This window comes from Drosophila ficusphila, unplaced genomic scaffold (assembly GCF_018152265.1).
Source record: "Drosophila ficusphila isolate 14025-0441.05 unplaced genomic scaffold, ASM1815226v1 contig_607, whole genome shotgun sequence".
Lineage (NCBI taxonomy): Eukaryota > Metazoa > Arthropoda > Insecta > Diptera > Drosophilidae > Drosophila > Drosophila ficusphila.
The window spans coordinates 3,359,934-3,379,972 of NW_025064537.1; the positions used below are offsets into that span (position 1 = coordinate 3,359,934).

Below are 20,039 nucleotides of genomic sequence, written 5' to 3' on the forward strand. Positions count from 1 at the left end.
ATGTGACAGACTTTTGGTCATGGTCCATATCGAGGTGCTTTAGACTTAAATTTCCCTTCTAACTTTTCCAGGTACTCCCTGAAACTCCACGAGCTCGCTCATTCGAAGGCAGTGGAGCGACGACACCGCTGCCACTTTGCGGAGTGTTCGTATGCAGGATTGACCCCGGAAAGCCTTAAAACTCATCTGATCTCCCACGCCCACGGAACCCACAAGTGCGAGCGGGACAACTGCAGCTATGTAGGAAAGAGCGAACTGCACCTGAGGAGGTGAGTGAGAAGAATTTATTAGTACAAGGTCGCATTGAGAAATCGAAAATTAATCGAATTAATCGCATCATTTGATAAAATGTTTTTTATGTATAGGAATAAGCATAAAAATGGTATGGCAGGTCAAAACTAAAAAGTAAACGAATTATTGGTACTTTAAAACGTAGTTGGTGTTCTTATACAAAGGTTCATTTTAAATTGCCTCACCTCATCAAAAAATAACGAACATTATTGGTATATTTTAAAATATTTGAATGCCAAAGAAAAAAGTTTCTCTTTATGTTTCTTTTTTTTGGGGACCAAGACTTTCTCACTAACTGATAATTTCTGTTATTATTTCTGTTATTAAACTTGTTTGTTTATGCTTTTCCCTCCAAATATTTTTTCGCTAATTACTTTGCAATCCATTATTTCCCTTATGCATACTGAATGCATTCCTCGATTGCAAGGTCTCCCAGGTGCCTGCCAATTTTGTCGTTCTATTACTAATCTGCAAAATGCTAATCAGGACTCAAAAGAAAGAAAACAAACGGAAAAAGACGAGGCCAAGACAATTGCAGGTAACAAAATAAACGAGCGACATTTTCCCCACGAATTTGAATTCCTCGCAAGAGAAAAAGAAATGGAGGATAAAAGGAGCAACAAGAGCAGAAATGTCATCCATAATTGCAGACTTTGAACGGCAATTGCATAAATTGATGAAAACAACAGCAGCGGAGAACCACTTCGCAGGGGATCGGGGACTAGGGGATAAGTTGGAGGAGGACAGTCGCCAGAGTCGCCGCTCGATCCCCACAGAATCGTGACTTATCGATCGCCTTTGATATGCGCATTGAATTCTTGTAATATTTCCACTGGCCCCTCCCCCTCCCCCCTGGGATCCACCCCGCGAGGATGCGGACGATCAGTTCAGGGCCAAATTGCCGGCAATATGGTAGTGCCACCGTTGGCCAGCCACTGTGCAGCTGTCCGCCCCAAGAGATCAGAAGACCAGAAGGGGGAATCCAAACGAACGGAGTTGCGGACTCAGTTGTAAGTGGACGAGGAGGATCGTCGTCGTCGATTCCCAGATCGCTTTGATGGGGACGACATTTGGCTTCTTTTGTACTGCGCCGTTGGTTGGCTGGTTGGCTGCCCTGCGAGTTGCTTATTTGAATGTGGGGGCAGTGGATGGATAATGGTTAATACCCCAGATCACCTTAACCTTTGGCTCGGGGATCTCTGTCTTCTTGGGTGGAGTAGGATAGCCTGTACCTGAACAAAGTTTGCACATTTATTGAGTGTACTGCAACTTGGGAGAGCACTATGTTTAATTATAAATACTTCAGTTGCCTGCTTAGTACAAACAAATCAAGGAAACAATCAGTGGTAAAAGTATTTTATATTCAAAATGATTAAGATATCAGAAAATAATTTATTTAATTGCTTATGTCAAACAACAAGTAACAAAGCCAAAGATAAGCCATACGTAAAAATGGACTTAACTTGACATTCGTGTGTATTAAAAAATAACAGTTGCAAAAAGTTTTCTTATGATTTTTGCAAAGGATATCACAATCTCAGGCTAGCCGATATATACTTAATTTTACAGACTGTCTGACTGTCCTCTTCAGAAAAATAAATATAGGTTGTAGGTTATGCAAACCTGATTTTAGTAACGAAGGCTTCATATTTATATGTTTTTAAAGGTTTGCTCAAGTAGTTCTAATTCTTTACTGTAGACTTTGCAACACGCGTTTGTCACTAACTGTCTCGATCAAGAAGTAATTCACCCACCAAACTCAAACTTAAATCAAGAGGAAAACAAAGGCCCTCGCCTCATTAAAACAAGGATGACCTCAGCCGAAAATCAGGGCTTGCATGAATAAATCTTGCCCAGACATCCGAACTGTTGTGATGCGCTTAACTCACATCCGAGATCTTCAATTAGCTATCAAAAGGCAGCGCTGCTGATCCAGGAATTTCGAAGCGCAGCCAAAAAGGCGTTGCTTGGAAGTCGCGGCCTCGATTCGCGAATCGCGAGTTGCGATCCACCAGTTTGTCGGCATTCGACACACAGAGATATGCCGAGGGGCGGGGATGGCAGTGGGCATGAGGCATGGAGCATGGAGCATGGGGCATGGGGGTGGAAGCCTCCTACAACCGGCGGGACGATCTTGAAGCTCCATTACTCGCCGCTAATTAAGCCTACCGAGTCGCGCATGAGTCGCGTCCGTCTGATTCTCCTGCTTCCCGGGCTTCAGCCTTCAGTTTTCAGCTCACTGTATGCAGGCGAAGCTTGAGATTTCACACAGATTCCGATTCCGGCGGCCCGAGCTCAGAGCTCACAAAAACATTGGCAATTAATTGTGAGTCTTCGGTTTGGACAGTAGCTGATAAGTGGAGTGGACAACACACACACACACACATTCGAGAGGAGACTCCTCCAGTCCGCTTTTGGGGGAACAGCTCCAGGAGCATTGGGCATAATTGAAGGCGCGTAACTGAAATCGTGTGAGTTAGTTGCCTCTCTCTTCTTGGAGCAGCATATCGGTTTCAAAGAGTTCAATTTAAAATGTTTTCTATATTAATTATTAATAATATTTTTCTTTGCTGTACTATAACTTAACAAACCAATTTATACTTAAGATTTCGTGGTCCTTCAATACATCCTTCTGGTTGGTAACTTACATTTACTGGGTGTTTATTGAAATTTTATAACACTATAAATCTTTATGAATAGGCTGAGTTATAACGGACCAACATATTATATTATTCTGTGTTGTTGATAAGGTTGGAAGTGCAAATTGTTACCCTGAGTTGTCTAAATAAAAATACAACAACGTCGTAAAATTTTATTTACTAGAATTGTCATAGCCCAATTAAAAAAAAACCCATCCTGTATCTTTTAATGACTTGCAAAAATTAACACAGCAACTTTAATGAGGCAAAAACAATTCCGAAATGCGCTAGTATGCTTAATTCCCATCATCTTAGTTTTACCATAATGCAAAAAGGTACTAAGTCTGTGTACTCCACATTTCAACAAATTTCATAAATTTTGTGTTTTTATGGCGATTAATTGAAGACCAAGCTTGCAAATAAAAAAATCCGAAACCTCCAAGTTCCCTCTTAAAAGAAGCTCACCGAATATTCGTGCAGACCGGACCGCCCGATTACCCAATATTGGTTTGCCACTCTTTACCCAAAAACTGATCGCCATCTAAGCCAAGCCCGGATTGGCTAAGCCAGCTCTTTCTCCTCCTCCCGCTGGCCGAAAGGCAATTGGCAATTGCCAACTTACTCGTATTTTGATTTCGAGCGTGCGATTCGAATGCGAAATTAGCAATTAGTTCTGACTGCGGTGGCGGGACAGCCGCCACTGGAATTTACCTCCTAATCAAGCGTTGAGATTTTAAATATGGCTTCGCTCAAGCTTCTCTCTGTTCTCCTCTTGCTTTTTCCGCAGGCACCTCAAGTCGGCCCACTCTGGGGAGGGAGGTGATCCGGAGTGGTTCCCCTGCGATCAGTGCGAGTTCAGAGCCCGCTCCAAGGGCCATCTCCGGCGGCACTCGCTGCACCACTCGGGCCAGAAGCCCCACCAGTGCCCCCACTGCGACTTCCAGTGCAGCACCATCGACAACCTGCGCAAGCACATCCTCAAGACGGGCAAGCACCCCGGCAAGTTCATCTACGAGTGCGGGAGGTGCTCCTCCGACCAGACAGACACGGAGATCTTCAAGAGCAACAGCTTCAAGGAGTACCAGAAGCACTTGGAAACTCACAAAGCGGACTAAGAGGTATGCTTTTTGAAAATATTATTTTTGTAGATAATTTAGCGATAGTACTTGTTGAGGTTATAAATTTTAATGAAGAATTTGAAACTTCTTGCGATCTCGCAATGCACACAACAAATATAGTAGGAAAACTGTTTACTGTTAACCGTTACTCCTGGCAAATTGTTCAAACAATTTCTTTATGGCTATAATACTTAAAAAATTATTATGTGTTGACGTTAATATTGTGAAGGCTATTTAGTTTCGCTAGTTGGGAACTTTTTAGTGGGTGTAGCAAATTTTTCACTTGAAATGACATGATTACTTCATAATAGTGTATAAATACATATAATGTACCATCAAACTTGTGGGTGCAACAGAATTGTTTGATTTGGAGTACAACCCAATCCCGATATTCAAGCTCTTAAAGTTTCTACGATCAATATACCGATAGACCGGCCTGTCTAATAATCCTGATAAAAAATTATGTGTTTGGAAAAATTATACCTTTCATTTTCAGTCAGAATGTGCAAAGTATTGGAGCAAAATGTGGCTTCATCCACTATTCATCATTTTTTTTTTTTTGGTATTGCTATTTTAATGTTACAAATAATTGTTTAAAACAAAAACTGGAAACTAAGTTTTTTTTAAGGTGTACTTTTCAAATGGACTAAAATTAAGACGCTAAATTTGATATGTTATATTCTGATGCTGATACTGATATGTTATATACTTTTCAACAAATATTCCCTTTTGCTTTAAGAGTTACGGGTAGTGCACTTCTTCATCATTTTACCTCATTAATTTACTCGCCAATTATTGTATCAAGTTTTCTTTGTTTTGCTTGAATAGGCTTGGTACAAAAATCGTAAGGTCTGATAAAATTTTTTTGTTTCCATAAAAGAATACATTTTAACAATTTTTAGCCAAATGCACGGCCCTGCGGATTACTTTATAATAAATCAATATTACATAGTTTTCACCATTCAAATAATTAAAAGATCTATACATTTATTTTAATACTTGTTTGTTGTTTTACTTTTTTTATTTATTCTCCCAAGGTTTATTGGAATTTTATCTCCATTATTTATAACAAATTTATTAGCAATGTACAATCCAAAATTACAAAAAAATCTTTTTCTAATTTATCGTTTATTTTCTCAATGTGTGAAATCAATGTCGGAAGCGTGAATCGTATTTGTTTTCGTGTATGTAATGTGGTTCTACTGTAGCTGTTGTAAACGAGTCGGTGACTGTTCAGTTCGATCGTTATCGAACATTACAAAAGAGGTTTTGAAAGAGCCTTCAAAGGTTAACAGAAATTACAGCTAAGGGTGGAAATGAAGTTCTCGCAGCACAATAGGTAGAATACCAATGGAAATCGTTTAATGATCCGCCGGCCACCAATTTCCCACTTAATCCAGTGCCTTACGCACTATAAGCTTTTTCTTATAAAGCATCGGATATAGAGGTACCGAATCCAAAGGTTTGTTTGATGCTGTGCCAGTAGTACCTGTACCAGTTTGTCTTCATCGCATCGTACTCGGAGGCAGGAATCCCGGTCTGCTTGAGCGACATCATTGTGCTGGATGACTGCAAGGATAAAGGTTATTTATTATTCACTGATCACCTATATATTGGATTAACATTTGACACTTTGAAGAGTAGCTCTTATGGCATACAGCAATAGTTAATATGCGCACCCAAACAATATCTGATTTTCGTTCTCCGGTTTACTTACAGTTTCCTCCAGCTCTATGACAACGTTCGAGAAGTGACCAGATGACCAGTTTTTCAGACGCCAGCTCTGCTGGATCTTCTTCTCAGGCACGAGCTCCTCGAATTTTCCCAGTACATTGCCTCCGTAAAGAACGAATCTAAAATAAAAACAAATAGAGTAGTGTCATACATATGATGTAAAAATTGATCTTTTAAAATGTTATTGGGTAAAATTTATCTTAATCTTAATGTAGATAAAAAAATATTGATAGTAAGAAGAACACTTCTTGTTCTTAAAAGGGTTGGCTTTAAAATATCAAGTACTTGTGTATTATTACTGATTTTAAGCAATAAAAAAATAGCTAGCAAATAATTATTGTGTTACATATGATGAATAAAATGTGGTATAAACTTTAATATAGTTTAAACAACAACTTGATAGTGAAAACGAGAAAAATTCGTGTTTCTCGAATAGAGAATATGCACTGCATTACTATTACTAGTCAAAGGCTAGAAAATTTGATATATTGACCGTAATAAGGAATGATTCAAGTGTCCAGCTTAACCAACCCACTAAGTAGCGATATTGCTAAACTTGCTAGCAAGTGCAACAACAGGATGGGAAACTTACTCGCCACCTCGCACGGCATCGACTTTGGCGGGGGCCCGCGTGAAGGCCGAAACCATATCCGGCTTTGTGAGGGCGTTGTACAGGTCATTGGCGCTGCAGTGGAATTCTTCGGTCATCGAAAGGGTGCGCACGTCCAGCTTGCAGCCGACGGCCGAGTTGTTGGCCTTGGGCGCCGCCACCGAGGTGTTCGAGGCGGCCTTCTGGGCGGCGTTCCTGGCATTGTTGGCGTCCTTGGCGCTCGGCACGGGGTTGGCAGCGCCCTCGTCTCCCTTCTTTGGTAGGATCAGGTTCTTGGAGTACTCCTCCTTCAGCTCACGAATGTAGGCGCCCAGCTGCTGGCGGACGCGGTCGCGGCCTACGTTGTACATGAACTGCTTGAGGGTCTCCGACTCGTCGTTGGACTCGTCGATGGTCACCGTGATCTCCACGTCGGCAAGGTCGTTCTCCTCGGACAGATTGGGAATGGTCAGCTTGCCCTTGTGGCTGAGCTTGCTGTTTTTCAGCAGCTTGCCGGACCATTTGAGCACGAGCTCCCACTCGTAGAAGAAGATGAGCTTGCCCTTGCGGTTGTTGACGGTGGCTTCGCCGGTGCACTTGTCCACGGAGTCCACGGCGCACTCGATGTCGCTGTGCCCTGCGGTTTTGAGGAGAAACTTTTAGGTTAGGATGGCCCAGACATGTTTCCTTACGGCACTTGCCTATTTTGAAGTCCTGGAAAAGCTGGTGGAGGCGGTCCTTGGACCACGGCGTGGCGTTCTTTTCCGTCCAGTGCCAGTTGTTCACATTGGTGGCGTCGGGACGCTCCTCCACAATCCAGCGCGGATCTCCTTCTCCCCACTTGGCCATTTTGGTTTTAGACTAACTGATGCGATTGAGTGAAGGGTTAAGCGATGTGGGTTCAATTCTTATCCGGCAGAGTTTGCTGTAGCTAATTCCCTCAATTCACGTTTGCTTGGGAGTGGAATTTTCTAGAATTCTGCGGTTCAAAATAGGGATGTAAAAAATTATCGATGCCAGTGCGCACATATGTTGCCAGCGTTGCCACCTGGCGATTTTTCGCCGTTGCAGAAACCTACTGAGTGTATCGTCTGTTTTGACAGTTTTCTGAAAGAAAATGTTGTTAAAACACTGTTATTTCTGTCAATTTTAACAATTGTATGGCTTTGAATGTTCTTGGCTTTAAGTATTTTTGGAATTTAATAATCCGTGTTCTTAAACATATGTTGGCAGAGTTGCCAGTGCGTGGGATTTTTTAGGCTCGTACACGAAAGGGCAGACAGGTACAATAAGAGCACAATGCCTTCTCCATTTTTCTGATTTTCCAGTGTTATACCAGTTTACATTAGTCAAATAGCAGTGTTATAGGTAATATACTGATGGTATTTTCTGATTGGCTAAGTAGGTTTATTAATTTTGTATCACTCACCTTTATTTCGTCTACACTCAATTCTCATTATGGGTATTCCAATACTATCTGAAGGGTAATAGTGCATCACTATTAAGTCCATAGTGGTGCACCGCCGAGATATTAGCCGCCCAAGACGTTATCGATGGAATTGAATGATTTTGCCATTTTTTGCGCAAACATCGATAGCGTTTTTGGTATATTTTTGACAATTGTTTTAGTTGAGACATGTTTTCTTATTTTACGCGCAATATGGACCGACCGATTTGCAAGTAATTTAAATTTAATGTTTTGGGTTGAAATAAAAATTGTTTCTTAAATCTAAAAACTACAAAAATTAATGATCCATTTGTAAACAAACCCCATATGTTTTTGTTATCATAATTAATTGAATTTGAAAAACGGAGAAATAAATTGGTATTTTTAGGAAATTAAATTGGTAAGATAGTATTTTCTTTGTGAGCCAACGGTATTTTTCTAAGAGTTTTGGGCGGTCACACTGGTGGAGAGCTGAAAGAAAATGGCGATAGAATTTTTTGGTGTTGATTTGTTTATTTTTATTGTTTAGATTGTTCAATGAAAATCTCCGGAAATTAGCCAGCTGTTGGCGAATAATGTACAACTAGACTGCGTGCCGTGTCCGCGAGTGTGTGTGTGTATTCGCTGGCGCCACGATGATCAGCGCAATGGACAATTTCGACAACAGATCTTACGGAGCCATTTCAAAGGGGCGCAGTGAATTCTCGATGCCAGGTAAACATCAGCATCACCTTTGGACAATCCTCAGTTAAATCACTCTATGTACAGCGAATGCATTATATACAGAAGTGGGCGAGTCTCACAAAAAACAAAAGTTTAGGCGAAGCAACAAGCAACGTCTGTATGTGTATGTGTATAGGTGCGCAGTGTGTGTGTGTTCTCATTTGCTGGCCTTCAATCGAATTTAATCCGCAGTGCCGAATTAACGCTAATAAGTCAATTTGCGCTATTAGCCACCCATTGTGTTTGGGCAGCGAAAGGCGAAGAAGCGCTAACAAACGTAAATTGTTTATTGATTAGGCCAAGCTTCTGGCTACGTCACAAACAGCTGCCGTCTCGCTCTGGCGCGTGCAGCGAATGCAGATATGTGTATGTGTGTGGGTGTGTTTACATGCGTGTGCCTGGAATGCCGTCGTCGTTGCCATTGTTGTTGCTGTAGCTGCGTTCCAATTAACCAAATAAAAATCCACAAAAGAATTAGTTCAATTATTTTCGTTACGTCTCTCGTTTTGCAGAACTAACGCCGGAGCAGCAGAAACTGCTGATTGAGCTGCGCCGTAAGAAGCAGGAACTTTTACTCGAAATACAGGTGAGTGACCACCGGACAGCGGTGCGTGGAAATACAGACAAAAGATACAGTCGATGCTCGATAACTCAAACTGTCTTTTAAAAGTTTAATATATGCAGAAATTAAGTTATCGAATTTAAGCGTTCCTACTACATATTTACAAATTAATCGCATTGTGAGACATGTTATTACTTTTTTGTGAACGTAGTTTCGATCGTAAATTAAATAATTAAAATTAGCAGAAAATAATGAAATTTAAAGTAATAATAAGCTAAATGGAACTAAAAATCGATTTCACTCAAAAAAAGGTTAAGCGTCAAAAGACCATCTAACTATCGGAATCAAATTGGTTACTTTTAAACCAAATTTTAATTAAAAGGAAAGAACAAGAACGAAAAGTTTTAGCAAACATACATAGATACATTATGTTAGGCTAAATAATGTTTTGGAAATAGGGATGCTTAAAAGTGTTTTTTGTTTAAATATACATATATTAATATGTACTGTTGTATTTGAAATGTTTCTTCAACCCAATCATGTATAGTTGGTTTTCGTATAAAAAAATATTACTTCACCCTAAACAGTTATAAATTTCTTGAAATATTTTACAGAACGTTATTTGCACCCTTGGACTACTTTTATTGCTATTAAGAAATTTAGAGAAATATTTTGAAACAAAAATTATATGTTAACATTTCAACACACCAACGAAATTACCTAAACTAAGTTCAGTAAAAATATTTATTAGTGCTTAAAGGGCGCAGTTTATTAGTTGAATTGCATTGCAAATTGGTGTACTTCCTAGTTAATTTACTTCGGTTGAACAAAAACATTAAATTTTCAAAAAGTATTCCCTGAATATATGTAAATATAATCTCTGCACTTGCGATTTTCATAGTCTGCTGATTCATCCGATTCGTTCTGGAGGCCTTAACCTTTTCTTAGCAAATGTCAGGCGCTCACCTCTGCGCACCTGTATAGTTAGTATGTAGGCTTCTTCGTCGAGGGCTCCTCTGCTTCGACTCTGTTGTGCTGTGCCGTTGTTCTTCAGGCTAATTAGTTTGCTCACATTTCGCTTTGACCAATTTGGTTGAAGCGCGTTTATTGTTGTAAATTTATTTGATTGCTTTGATGACTTTTGGCGCGTCTTCTTTTCTTCCATTGTCGCTTGATATATCCTCATTTGGATTCCGAGCTGATCGGACAAAAATCATATAAAAGTATGCTTAATGAACAGTGTAATAAAAAAGTTCCGTTACCGCGGAGTGTGCCCATCTTACGTTGTTTATGTTACTGTTGCTGCGCAGCTCATCTTTGAACTTTTTGGTTGACATTTGTTTTATCGCCGCTCGCTATTTTTTTTGTTTGGGTTTCGGCTTGCCAAAAATAAAGGAGAAAAACCAACGTGGGAGCCTTTTGAATTCATAGCATGAGAAAAAGTAGCTGTAAAAACAAAATTTGGTACCAGGAGGGGAATCTAGAAGCACGAGGTGCTTGTCAATACAGTTATGTACATAATGAAACGCCTTTTGCTTGTTTGTTTTTTTTTTTTAATAGAAAATAGAATTTGGCTTTTAACGAGTAGGGTTTACATTAATAAAAAATATCATAAAATTTGCTTTTTCATTTTGTATTATGTATTAATATTTATATTTAAAAATTTCATATGGTTTTTAGTCATTTCATTTCCGTCAAAAAACCTAACAAGGAAAGCAAAAACTTGTTTATGAAAGAGGACAACCATTGTATGTCTTGTATAAACAACGGCCTTCTCTGCGATTCGCTCCTGTGCTCCGAGCACATGCAGATTATTCGAGATTTCCCTCTCATAACTCATATCGCTGGTAATTCTACGCGACTGCCTCTTAGTCATCAATGACGTTTCGCGGGAGTAGGAAACCTTCGTTCCTCGATCGTTTGTCAGTCCCGCCAACACACGCTGAGCGTTTTCGAGAGGTTTTCGAGTGCTGTGATCGTTAAATGGTTAATTTCTTGGTTTCTGGTTTTGTGTGTGTGTGCGGCAAGAAAACGTGATCAAAAGCCAACCAATTGTTATTTATTGTTTGATATACCTAAGTGTTTATCGTTGTTACGCTAGTGATATGTACAAATTCCTATATCGTAAGATTTTGAACAAAACTAAACCTAAGGTGAGTGTCTTACCGCGTACGTGGTTTAATCGATACTAGCCATATCTCGCCTTGAGTGGATTATCAGGCAAGAAATGAATTTGTGAATGGAAATAATAAAGCATTCTTTAAGTGGTTGAGAAGGTTAGGAATTTGATTAAGAACGCACGCTATTTTGACTTGATAAGATTTTAAATAGGTCTACTATACTATTTTGAGAAGAATATTTCCACTTAAAGTGTGTACGTCAGCATAAGTCCTATAATCCTCTGTACGTACAATACCTATGTATGTATTTTTCTCCACAATATTTCGTTTTCCATACCGCTGTATTTTCCACTAAATTTCGCTGCCTCCGCAAAATTTCCACCGCGGCTTATTACGCATAATTTGGCCTGCATTTGGTTGCCACTTATCCCGCTTCATTATTTCTACCTGGCAGGGCAATTGACACCTCGGTCCTTCCCTTTTTATTATCAGCTTTTCCCTGCTTTACCTGGACTTCTGTGCCCTTTACCGCAGTGCATAAATTACCAAATCTCTTTCCATTTATTTGCTCCTGGCTTCTGGTGTCGGGTTTTAGTTTCAATTTTTCGGCAATTAGCTGAGTTCAGCTTTCGGGTTAAGTTGGGTCAAGTTTTTGGGTGTTGTGCAGTTGAATTTGCTTTGTTTGCGGCGGCAATAAATTTCGGAAGAGCTGACAGGGCTTGCCTATAGAAATCCTTTTTTGGGCGGTATAAGATGTGAGAGTATTTGTAAAAAGGAGAGCTATTACTTCTTGGCAAAGAAACATATATTGATTCAAAAATAAAACAAAAAGTACGTACCCATTTCTAGCTTGAATTTTTCATTAAACAAGTTTTAAAATAACTGGCAATATCCTTAAATAAAAATATGTATACCTTCTGGCAAAAATTAAACTTCAGTACCATATAGACTTCGCAACCGACAAGTAAACTACAGTTCATTTAAAATATATATTAATGTATTTCGCACCAAAAGTATCTAAGAAGTTCATGTCCTTTAAACTATAGCTAGAAAGATAGCCAAATTGACAGCACAGTTCCTTGTACAATTCTGGTGCGAATGGTTCAGCCCGAAAGTATACTTTAAACCCTGCAATATACTTTGCATTCGACAGGCGATGTACTATACATCACAAAATATCTGTTAAATACAAATTCACGTTCATAATAAATATGTAAAATATTACAGTAAAGATATTAAGATCGTTTGATTTAGATTCACATACTTTTTAAAATTAATTAATAAAACTAATAAAAAGAGGTTATAAAATTTTAAATTTGTTTACCCTTTATATTTAAATTTCGTTTTATTAATATGAAACCAAAAAATTTAAACGATATCAAGATATCTTATTAGTTATCGTGCTTAACTTATCTGGCATTCTTTTGAAATTATCTCTCCCTTTCCTTCGAAATTCCCCGAATTCTTTATACGTATCTCGACAATTATCCATCCGGCATGCACCCCTAAATAATTTAGTATTTCTACTGATATGGATGAATTATGGCTGACGTAGTAGCTGTTATCCGATTAAGGGGACTCATAGACGACCGCCAATTGCGATTTTAAAGTAATGGATGCTATATGATTTTTTTTTTTTGCTTTTTTAACCCATCTGTTTATTTCGCGAAGCAGATAAGCCTGGCGGGTCTCTCGCTAATCACGCTTTCTTGTGATGGCCAGCTGGGCTCGAGCGTTGATAAACTGTTGTTTTTTCTCAAATATACAAGTTTGAGAGAAGACACACAATCAGAATGTTCCGTTGAACTTTCGCCATTTTATTTGAGCTTGCTTCTCCTTCTTGCCCATCATTATTTGCTGCTGTTTATTGTTGTTTGCATTATAAGATTGCGCGGATGTTTAGTCATCCGATCCACAAATGTCGCGCCAGTGACACTCTCTTTCTTTTTGAGTTTCTCTTATTGAAGTGCTCTTTTTCTTGGGGCTCTGCTTTTTTAAAATGCTAATAGAAAAGTTTAGGTTCTTGCTTTTGTCTCATTAAGTTGTTTGAAATGTTTTCCATTCTCAGCTCTAGCCAAGCTTTAAATTATGATTTATGACAACAACATAACAAAAACTTTCCACAAAGTTGCACAACAATGTCCAAAGAGGCAAACTTATTGAAAGCGCACTTGAAGTGCAAATTTGTTCTGTGATTTATGATGTCTGCTTTGAGGTTATGAACGAACAGGACGAGACGAGACGAAACGGTATGGGAAGGGTCAGGGAACGGGTGGCAACAATGACCATTGCACTGTCCATTACTCCGCGCTCCTCTTTTCTTTTCCTTCCCTTCCTTTCATTCTCCACCAGCTCCAAACAATGGCTAGGAAAACTAATCGAAGTCAGCAAACAAAACACGGATGGGAATGGCACGGGGAATGTTGGATGGAGAACGGAGATTGGGGGAAGGAGCAACCAGTGCAGTTTATGGCGTCTGCATGCAAATGGCTTCACTTAGCTCTCACGTGTTTCAATTTCATGTGTTTATGCTAAATCAGGAGCAGGCTAAATGATAATGACTTCCTCCCATGCCATTGCCCCATTTTAACTCTTGCGACACAGTTATGGCTGCATTAGTATGTGCTGGAACAACTGTTAAACATGTATATGTACTAAAATATTTCGTTTTATTTCATTACTGATTATAAAAATAAATAAATCGTAAATATAGATGACATTTTTAAACTATAAGTAATAAAAGAGAGATGGCTATTAGCTAGGATTTTTTAAATTTTAGAGTGTATGTATGTACATACATATATAAAAATGTTTTCAGAGGTCTGAAATCAAATTCCAAATGAGCATAAATACTGCTCTGTTTAAAAACCCTTTATCCAGACACAGTTCACGCTGGAAATTTAAAAAGTAACGACCGTTTACTGAAAACGTCAACAGCTATCAGTCAAGAGAACGCCTGCTCTTAACAGAATAAGTAACTTATAGTGCTCTCTGTGCCGTGTCTAAAACATACTTTTGTACTCGATAGATACTTTTGTATCTGTGAGAACCGCTCTCGTAGTTTTTCGCTCTCTTAAAGCCACTTGTTGGGAGCAGTCCAGCAATCAGCTGTGCGCCACTCGGGTCTCTCCCGGCATCGGGCGATACTATCGCTCAGTCTGAGTCGGAGAACCCACACAATATGTTGAGGTGACGGATGCGGAATCGTCGGAGTGCGCCGCTTTTCAAACTGAAACTGAATTGAAATTCCTTTTCGCGTATTCGTTCGCATTCTTCCCGCTTTTCGAGTGCCAAAAATTGTATGAAACAAAAATACAGAAAGTGAAACATAAAAGAAATTTTAGCGCACAGCTTGGATTATTTTTGGTGATAGAAAATCCCAAAAGCTTTGTGGCAATAACAAAATAAAAATATTTATAAATACTTTTCGGTTTATTTATGTGTGTTCGCTTTTTACGCTGACCATGTGCAAAGATTAAGTTGGCCGAAACCAAAGAGCTGAAAATTGAACTGATAAGGTGACGTCTTATCAATTGTATCTGTGAGTGTGTGTCGATAGTGCAAAACAAAAAAAAAAATAATCAAACTACAGAAAAAACAGAAAGATTCTCCTAGAAGCTGCGAAGTGCAAACAAAGCGCAATAAGCGCCGAGGAAATCAGCCATTTGAATCATCGGAATTTTCCATGTAAATATGCATTATGATTGTTCATTTCCCGCTCTATATCTTGTCCAAGCAATTTACAAGTACAAAAATATGCGCGTCATTCGCACTTCAGTTATTCATACTGAAAATTATTAATAGATATGTTCAGGTGTCCTCCTCACAACCAGACAGTTACTAAAGTCAACGTTGAATAGGGTAAGATGGGGTAAAACCGCCAAAAATGTATATTTGACGATGTCAAGCTTTCATTTATAAAATGATCAATGATCCAAATCATATTTCTGAAAGTTTAATCCCTTGGCTACATAATTCATTTTGAAAGTTTTTATGTAGCTTTTATTTTAAAAGAATTGTGATCGTTCAGAAGAAAAGTTTAAAACGGCGGTTTTACCCCACCTAGTGGGGTAAAAACGCCATTCTGGTTTTAGTGTAGTTAAGTACCCAAATAATGTCAATAACTTCTGAGAAAAATTTTTATTCAATTCAAATGGATATTTCATGTTACAACGAATATATTATATAAAAGTAAAAATAAGAAATTGAAGCGAAGTCATAAGCAAGTCGTCGAACTGCTGTCCGAGAGAAACCATGAAATATAGCTGATGCTTTTATGAGATATTTCTCAAGCGATGCCTCTTGGTCGTCAGTAAAAATCTGTAAAATAAGAATTACGTGGTTAAAATAGTTTTAAACTAAGAAGAAATGTCGCATTAACAAAGGTTTGAAACTGAAAATTAAAATATTCTTATTTAATAGATAAAATCATTTTATACAAAACTGTTTGCAATTATCTGTTCAAAAAGAAAGGCTGTTATTTTTAAATTGAATTGAATTCAAAATCATGACATTACATATTGTTTCAATTGACAAAAATTGTGAATATTAGACACTTTACCTGGGGATGATGGCCATAATAAGCGTTGTGCGCTTTGTTGACTCGGTCTCGCAAAGTCTCTCAGGGAATCCCATATTTTTCGGCAACAACTGCCACCTTGCTGCCCTCCTGAACTTCCTCGATTGCCCGTTGAAATATATTTTCATCAATTTTTGATTTTTTTCTTGCGTAATTGCGAGGCATGATGCTGAAAGACATTCATTCTCGATTAAAACGAGTTTTTCCGTTATCAAATTGTGTGGCGTTTTTACCCCACCTTTTCGCGGCGTTTTTACCCCACGCGCCAATTTTTTTTCGAGGTCACTTAGTTTGTACAATTTTGGAAATATTGACTAACTTGATACATGTACATCAGTATCAAGGTTCGTACTATAAGCGGACACTTACCTCTTTTTTTTTAAGCCGTTCACTTACACTTGATTGAGCAATCTTTATAAAAAAAATTTTTTGGCGCCGTCGAGTGAAACAAAAATGGCGCTATAGAAATTGTCACGATAAAGCTGCAGTATTCCGACCGACTTCAAAAACCGCGCATTATCAATCAGAATCTACATTATCAACGGTTAAACGTTTCGGCGCTTCATTTGAATTTGAAATCCAAATGGCGGTTTTACCCACCGGCGGTTTTACCCCATCTTACCCTATTATATTTATTTACTCGCCGTCTATGTGCTGATAAATGGTTGCTGCAATCCGTGACGTCATTGCCGTGTTGTCGATTTATTCACCTTTATCAATTATTGCCAGACTTTGCCTAAATTATCAATATATATTGTTTGTTTTGTTCGCTGCTCTGACGGCAGCCGGTTTCTCCTCAGAATTCTTTTTGATTTTTTATTTGTTTAAATCGCCATATGAGTAATAAACATTTATGGACACGAGAGTCGTTTTTATAGCTGATTTTTTCTGTTGCCAATTGGTTGGGGAATACACTTTCGTGAGCTAACTTTTAATTGTTTTGAGAAAATAATTAACTTGAGTGTGTTGCTGTGTGGGCCGTGGGACGATACCACGTGATTTGACCCGATCGAAAGATTCTCTTGATTGATGTGCCATACTTGGTAATTGATATGCTGAAAGGTACAAACTGAACGTTGCATTCTGATTTTACACCGCAATTATTTGTATGGATTACAATGTATTTTAGTTATTTTTAAATGGTTATACCTGAATATTTCAGGAACTCTAGTGCATTGCGGGCTTAAATTTATTTTAATCAATAACTTAAATGGTCTGTTGTTCTTTGTTACAATTTTGGTCCTATTGCCAGACCTTTACCAATTTCACCCCTTTTGTGACATATATTGAATTTCGGTTCTCCCACCTTCTATTCGAATCCTCAACTAATAATCGTTTAGCTTTGCGAAAACAATCAGCTTTTTTCCTATAAATAAAGCAAGCAGTAGATAAATTTTATGCCCAGCGAGCCCAACAACATCCCGCTGATGTATTTGCCAAAAATGAAAAGAAAAGGATGAAAAATCCGAAACAAATCATTCTATAGAAAAAGGTCGGCACAGACACAGCTCGATGAGCATTCAGACATTCAGACAGAGCATGTCCGACCAATTCTAACCTTCAGACCGCCGTGGAAGCCACTAAACAGTTTGGGGCTCCAGCTCAGCTAGCTCCGAGTTGAGTCTGAAATAAATTCGAGGCGAGTTTACTGCGTCAAATCGAAATGGGGAAATGGGGAACAGGGGAACCGGGGTAAGGGAAAGTGAGGGAAAGGATTGCACCGACGTTAGCACGCCATTGCAGTAGTTTGACAACTCTGCTCCCGTTCTAACTTGGCTTCCTGTTCCCATTATTCGAGGTGGGTGGTGCGGTATACTTTATCAGGCGAGCGAACAATAAACACAACGGCCACAATTGCCGTGCCGAAGCAATTGAAAACTGGGTGTGTAGTAACTCACTTAACTCGGCTCCTCTGCAAACCAATCCAATCCGCTCCCCGCATCCCGTACCCCTCAACCCGTCCACCTGCTGCGCGACTTTTTCAGCATATTTTAAGCGCGCCTGCCAATGAAACATGCCAAAAACACACAAAACTACAGGTCGGGGAAAGGCGGATGAAAGGCCCCGAGTGTTGCCAACATTTCTCCTTCTTCTCGCGCCGATGGTGCCAAGAATGCAAATGGCGCGCGCTGCCATCCCATAGCCATCGCATAGTTCGTCGCTGTTTTGGGCCACTGTACAGTAGTCACTCTGCAGTGCTCCTGCAGCTCCGTAGCTCACTTCTCCCCAAATGGCCGGGAATGTTTGTGCATTGCGCGGCGAGTGGATTTCGAGTTTCGCCGAATAAAAAGCGAACTAAAAATCAATACTTGCCACTTGGGTTGACACTGGAATTATGCGTCGCGTTTGCTCTTTTATTGCTGCCACTCCGCTGCCTCGCAAAAAATCGTACTGGGTGACTACTTTCCGAGCTTTTGTGGCTTTGGAGAGTACTCGAAATGTTATTTGATTAAAAGTGAGATGGCTTGGAATTGGATTCGCGAAAAGGAGCGTTTTTTCAGCACTACTGTCCTTTTAACTTTAATGCGAGGCGAGGTTTTTTTGCTGAATCGAAATCATGCTGAACGTTTTGTCGCCAATCTAATCTGCATTTTGACTGTGGGAGCTTAAGAATTTACTTCCAGAGAAGGCGGGAAGCTTATAATAAAAAGATTTTTGGTATCTAATCTGCTGGAATTAGCAAAAAGAGAGTACAAACTATCAACAAAACTAAAGAAACTATATTACTTTTATATGGCTTTTATATTATTTTTTCGATTAAACATATTTATTTACCGCTGTAAGAAATTATTGGCTGATTATTTGGGATCTTCAAACTGAATAATTAAACCGATTGGAAACCGAACGAGCTGCGATTTTGTGGAGTCAGCGAGGCTGTGTAAAAGCAGTCGACACAAGACATTGCAACAAGTTTAGTGAGGCAAGCGAACAAGAAAAAGAGGAGAAGATGCAGCGGCAATTGCGGTTAATCAGGGGATAATAACCTCTGCCGGCGGCAGGGAGGAGTGGAAGCCACTAAAACAACATCAAAGTGCCACCCGGACAAACCGCGACTTCGCCCATAGTAATAATCCAGTTGGGTAGCGGCGGCGATGGCGACTATGGCGATGATGATGAAAAGGCAGCCAGAGCGGCGAGAGCAGCCAGAGCAGCCGGAGGAGGAGAGTTCAGTGCATCGGAGGGCAAATGCATGATTGGAATACTTTTTGTGCTGTCAACCAGGGGAGCGCTGTTCATGCCACAGCGGATGCGTTCATTTAAGTTATGGCGCAAGGGGTCATCCGACTGCCGACTGCCGACTGCCGTGCAAGAATTTCCCGCTGGCCACTCGGGCGAGTGGAGCTGAGTTTATAGTTTCGGTGGGCTTTATCTTTTCCCCTGCGATCGCATTCGGTTTCGTGTGCCTCTCCTGTCCGAGCTATGCGGAAATTAATGCGAAATTGGGTTCGTACCGCACCGGGCATTTTTAGACCAGACACCGCCCTGTTTCAGCTTCAGCTGCGACTGCAACTGCTACTGCAACTGCAACTGCAACTGCAACGGGAGCAAGAAAAACCGGGCATTAATTGTCAACAAACATGCGCAACGCGTGTGCCTCGAGCCCCGTGCCCCGTGTGTCTCGTGTGTCCCGTGTTGAATGCCCTGTTCCCGGGTCGCCAAGTGCCTTGCATGTGCGAAAATAATTGAATTTTGCCATTAACATTTAATGCAAATGCTCGGCAGTCAGTCGCACTCATTGGACCCCACCCATGGCCGTTTTTCTAAATGTCCATTAGCCGACTCAGCTCGAAAACGGCTGGGCACGTGTGGTTTGGCCATAATCGGTTCTGCTCGAAGGACGTTGGCGGGGTTAACAGGGATCACCGCGTATGTAATCAACGGCAGGTGCGAAAAGGGTAACGTTATTGCCTGCAAACCGCAGAATTTCCTGCGTCAGCTAAACGCTTTAGCTAAATATCTATGCAAAAATGTGTTGAACATATTTGGCTTTGTTTCCAATCCATGCTAAACATTGCTATATTTCCATTCGATTTATTTTAAATTGAAATAACATTTTTAAAATTGGTTTTCCATTCGAAAACTAATTTCAATGGCAAATTTTAATTTAGGTAGAAGATTTGATTCAAAACATACCAACTTGGTGTAGAAATCCAGCTTCTCTTTGATTTTATAAATTTAAAGGTGTTTTTTTTTTCAGTGAAATGGTACATGTTCAGATTCTCCCATTCGCCCCTCC

General features: G+C 39.7%; 4 protein-coding genes across 6 annotated transcripts in view; 2 read left to right on the forward strand and 2 right to left on the reverse strand.

Annotated features, from left to right (window-relative positions):
• LOC108094398 (zinc finger protein 808) overlaps positions 1–4,123 on the forward strand; it is a 38,336-nt gene extending 34,213 nt beyond the window's left edge. The window contains 2 exon segments of the mRNA XM_017194966.2: positions 72–269; positions 3,718–4,123. Of these exon segments, the coding sequence (XP_017050455.2) occupies positions 72–269; positions 3,718–4,045 (526 nt within the window). The 3' untranslated portion in view covers positions 4,046–4,123.
• A 1,034-nt stretch (positions 4,124–5,157) lies between these two features.
• Positions 5,158–7,437, reverse strand: LOC108094391 (activator of 90 kDa heat shock protein ATPase homolog 1). Its single transcript, XM_017194956.2, has 4 exons — positions 7,073–7,437; positions 6,375–7,008; positions 5,766–5,901; positions 5,158–5,617 (listed from the first exon to the last, which is right to left on the reverse strand). Exons 1-4 carry the CDS (start codon positions 7,218–7,220, stop codon positions 5,474–5,476), a joined length of 1,062 nt encoding a protein of 353 aa, XP_017050445.1. The 5' UTR covers positions 7,221–7,437; the 3' UTR covers positions 5,158–5,473.
• An 831-nt stretch (positions 7,438–8,268) lies between these two features.
• Positions 8,269–20,039, forward strand: part of LOC108094373 (cytohesin-1) — a 35,400-nt gene continuing 23,629 nt past the window's right edge. Inside the window, exons 1-2 of one of the 2 annotated variants that reach the window (XM_043208632.1) lie at positions 8,269–8,532; positions 9,054–9,127. In XM_043208632.1, the coding sequence (XP_043064567.1) occupies positions 8,454–8,532; positions 9,054–9,127 (153 nt within the window). In that variant the 5' untranslated portion in view covers positions 8,269–8,453. Of the gene's footprint in view, positions 8,533–9,053; positions 9,128–14,373; positions 14,911–20,039 lie in introns of those variants that run through there. The other variant, XM_043208631.1, reaches the window with a different exon arrangement.
• On the reverse strand, positions 9,160–11,198 carry LOC108094374. 2 transcript variants are annotated; one of them, XR_001771546.2, is made up of 2 exons: positions 10,366–11,198; positions 9,160–10,301 (listed from the first exon to the last, which is right to left on the reverse strand). XR_001771546.2 is itself a non-coding variant. In XM_017194920.2 (2 exons), exons 1-2 carry the CDS (start codon positions 10,438–10,440, stop codon positions 10,014–10,016), a joined length of 342 nt encoding a protein of 113 aa, XP_017050409.1. In that variant the 5' UTR covers positions 10,441–11,198; the 3' UTR covers positions 9,160–10,013. The 2 variants fall into 2 exon arrangements, 1 of the variants encoding a protein (XP_017050409.1); XM_017194920.2 differs by having other exon boundaries at positions 10,387–11,198.

What these genes read in the sequence shown, in the direction of transcription:
- LOC108094391 (XM_017194956.2), bottom strand. Translation starts at nt 7,220, where the DNA reads ATGGCCAAGTGGGGAGAAGGAGATCCGCGCTGGATTGTGGAGGAGCGT. An exon ending in GATGCCGTGCGAGGTGGCGA is followed by an intron (nt 5,902 to 6,374) that starts GTAAGTTTCCCA and finishes TTTTTATTTTAG; the next exon opens with ATTCGTTCTTTACGGAGGCA. An exon ending in TCATAGAGCTGGAGGAAACT is followed by an intron (nt 5,618 to 5,765) that starts GTAAGTAAACCG and finishes TTATCCTTGCAG; the next exon opens with TCATCCAGCACAATGATGTC.
- LOC108094374 (XM_017194920.2), bottom strand. Translation starts at nt 10,440, where the DNA reads ATGTCAACCAAAAAGTTCAAAGATGAGCTGCGCAGCAACAGTAACATA. An exon ending in GCAACAGTAACATAAACAAC is followed by an intron (nt 10,302 to 10,386) that starts GTAAGATGGGCA and finishes TTGTCCGATCAG; the next exon opens with CTCGGAATCCAAATGAGGAT.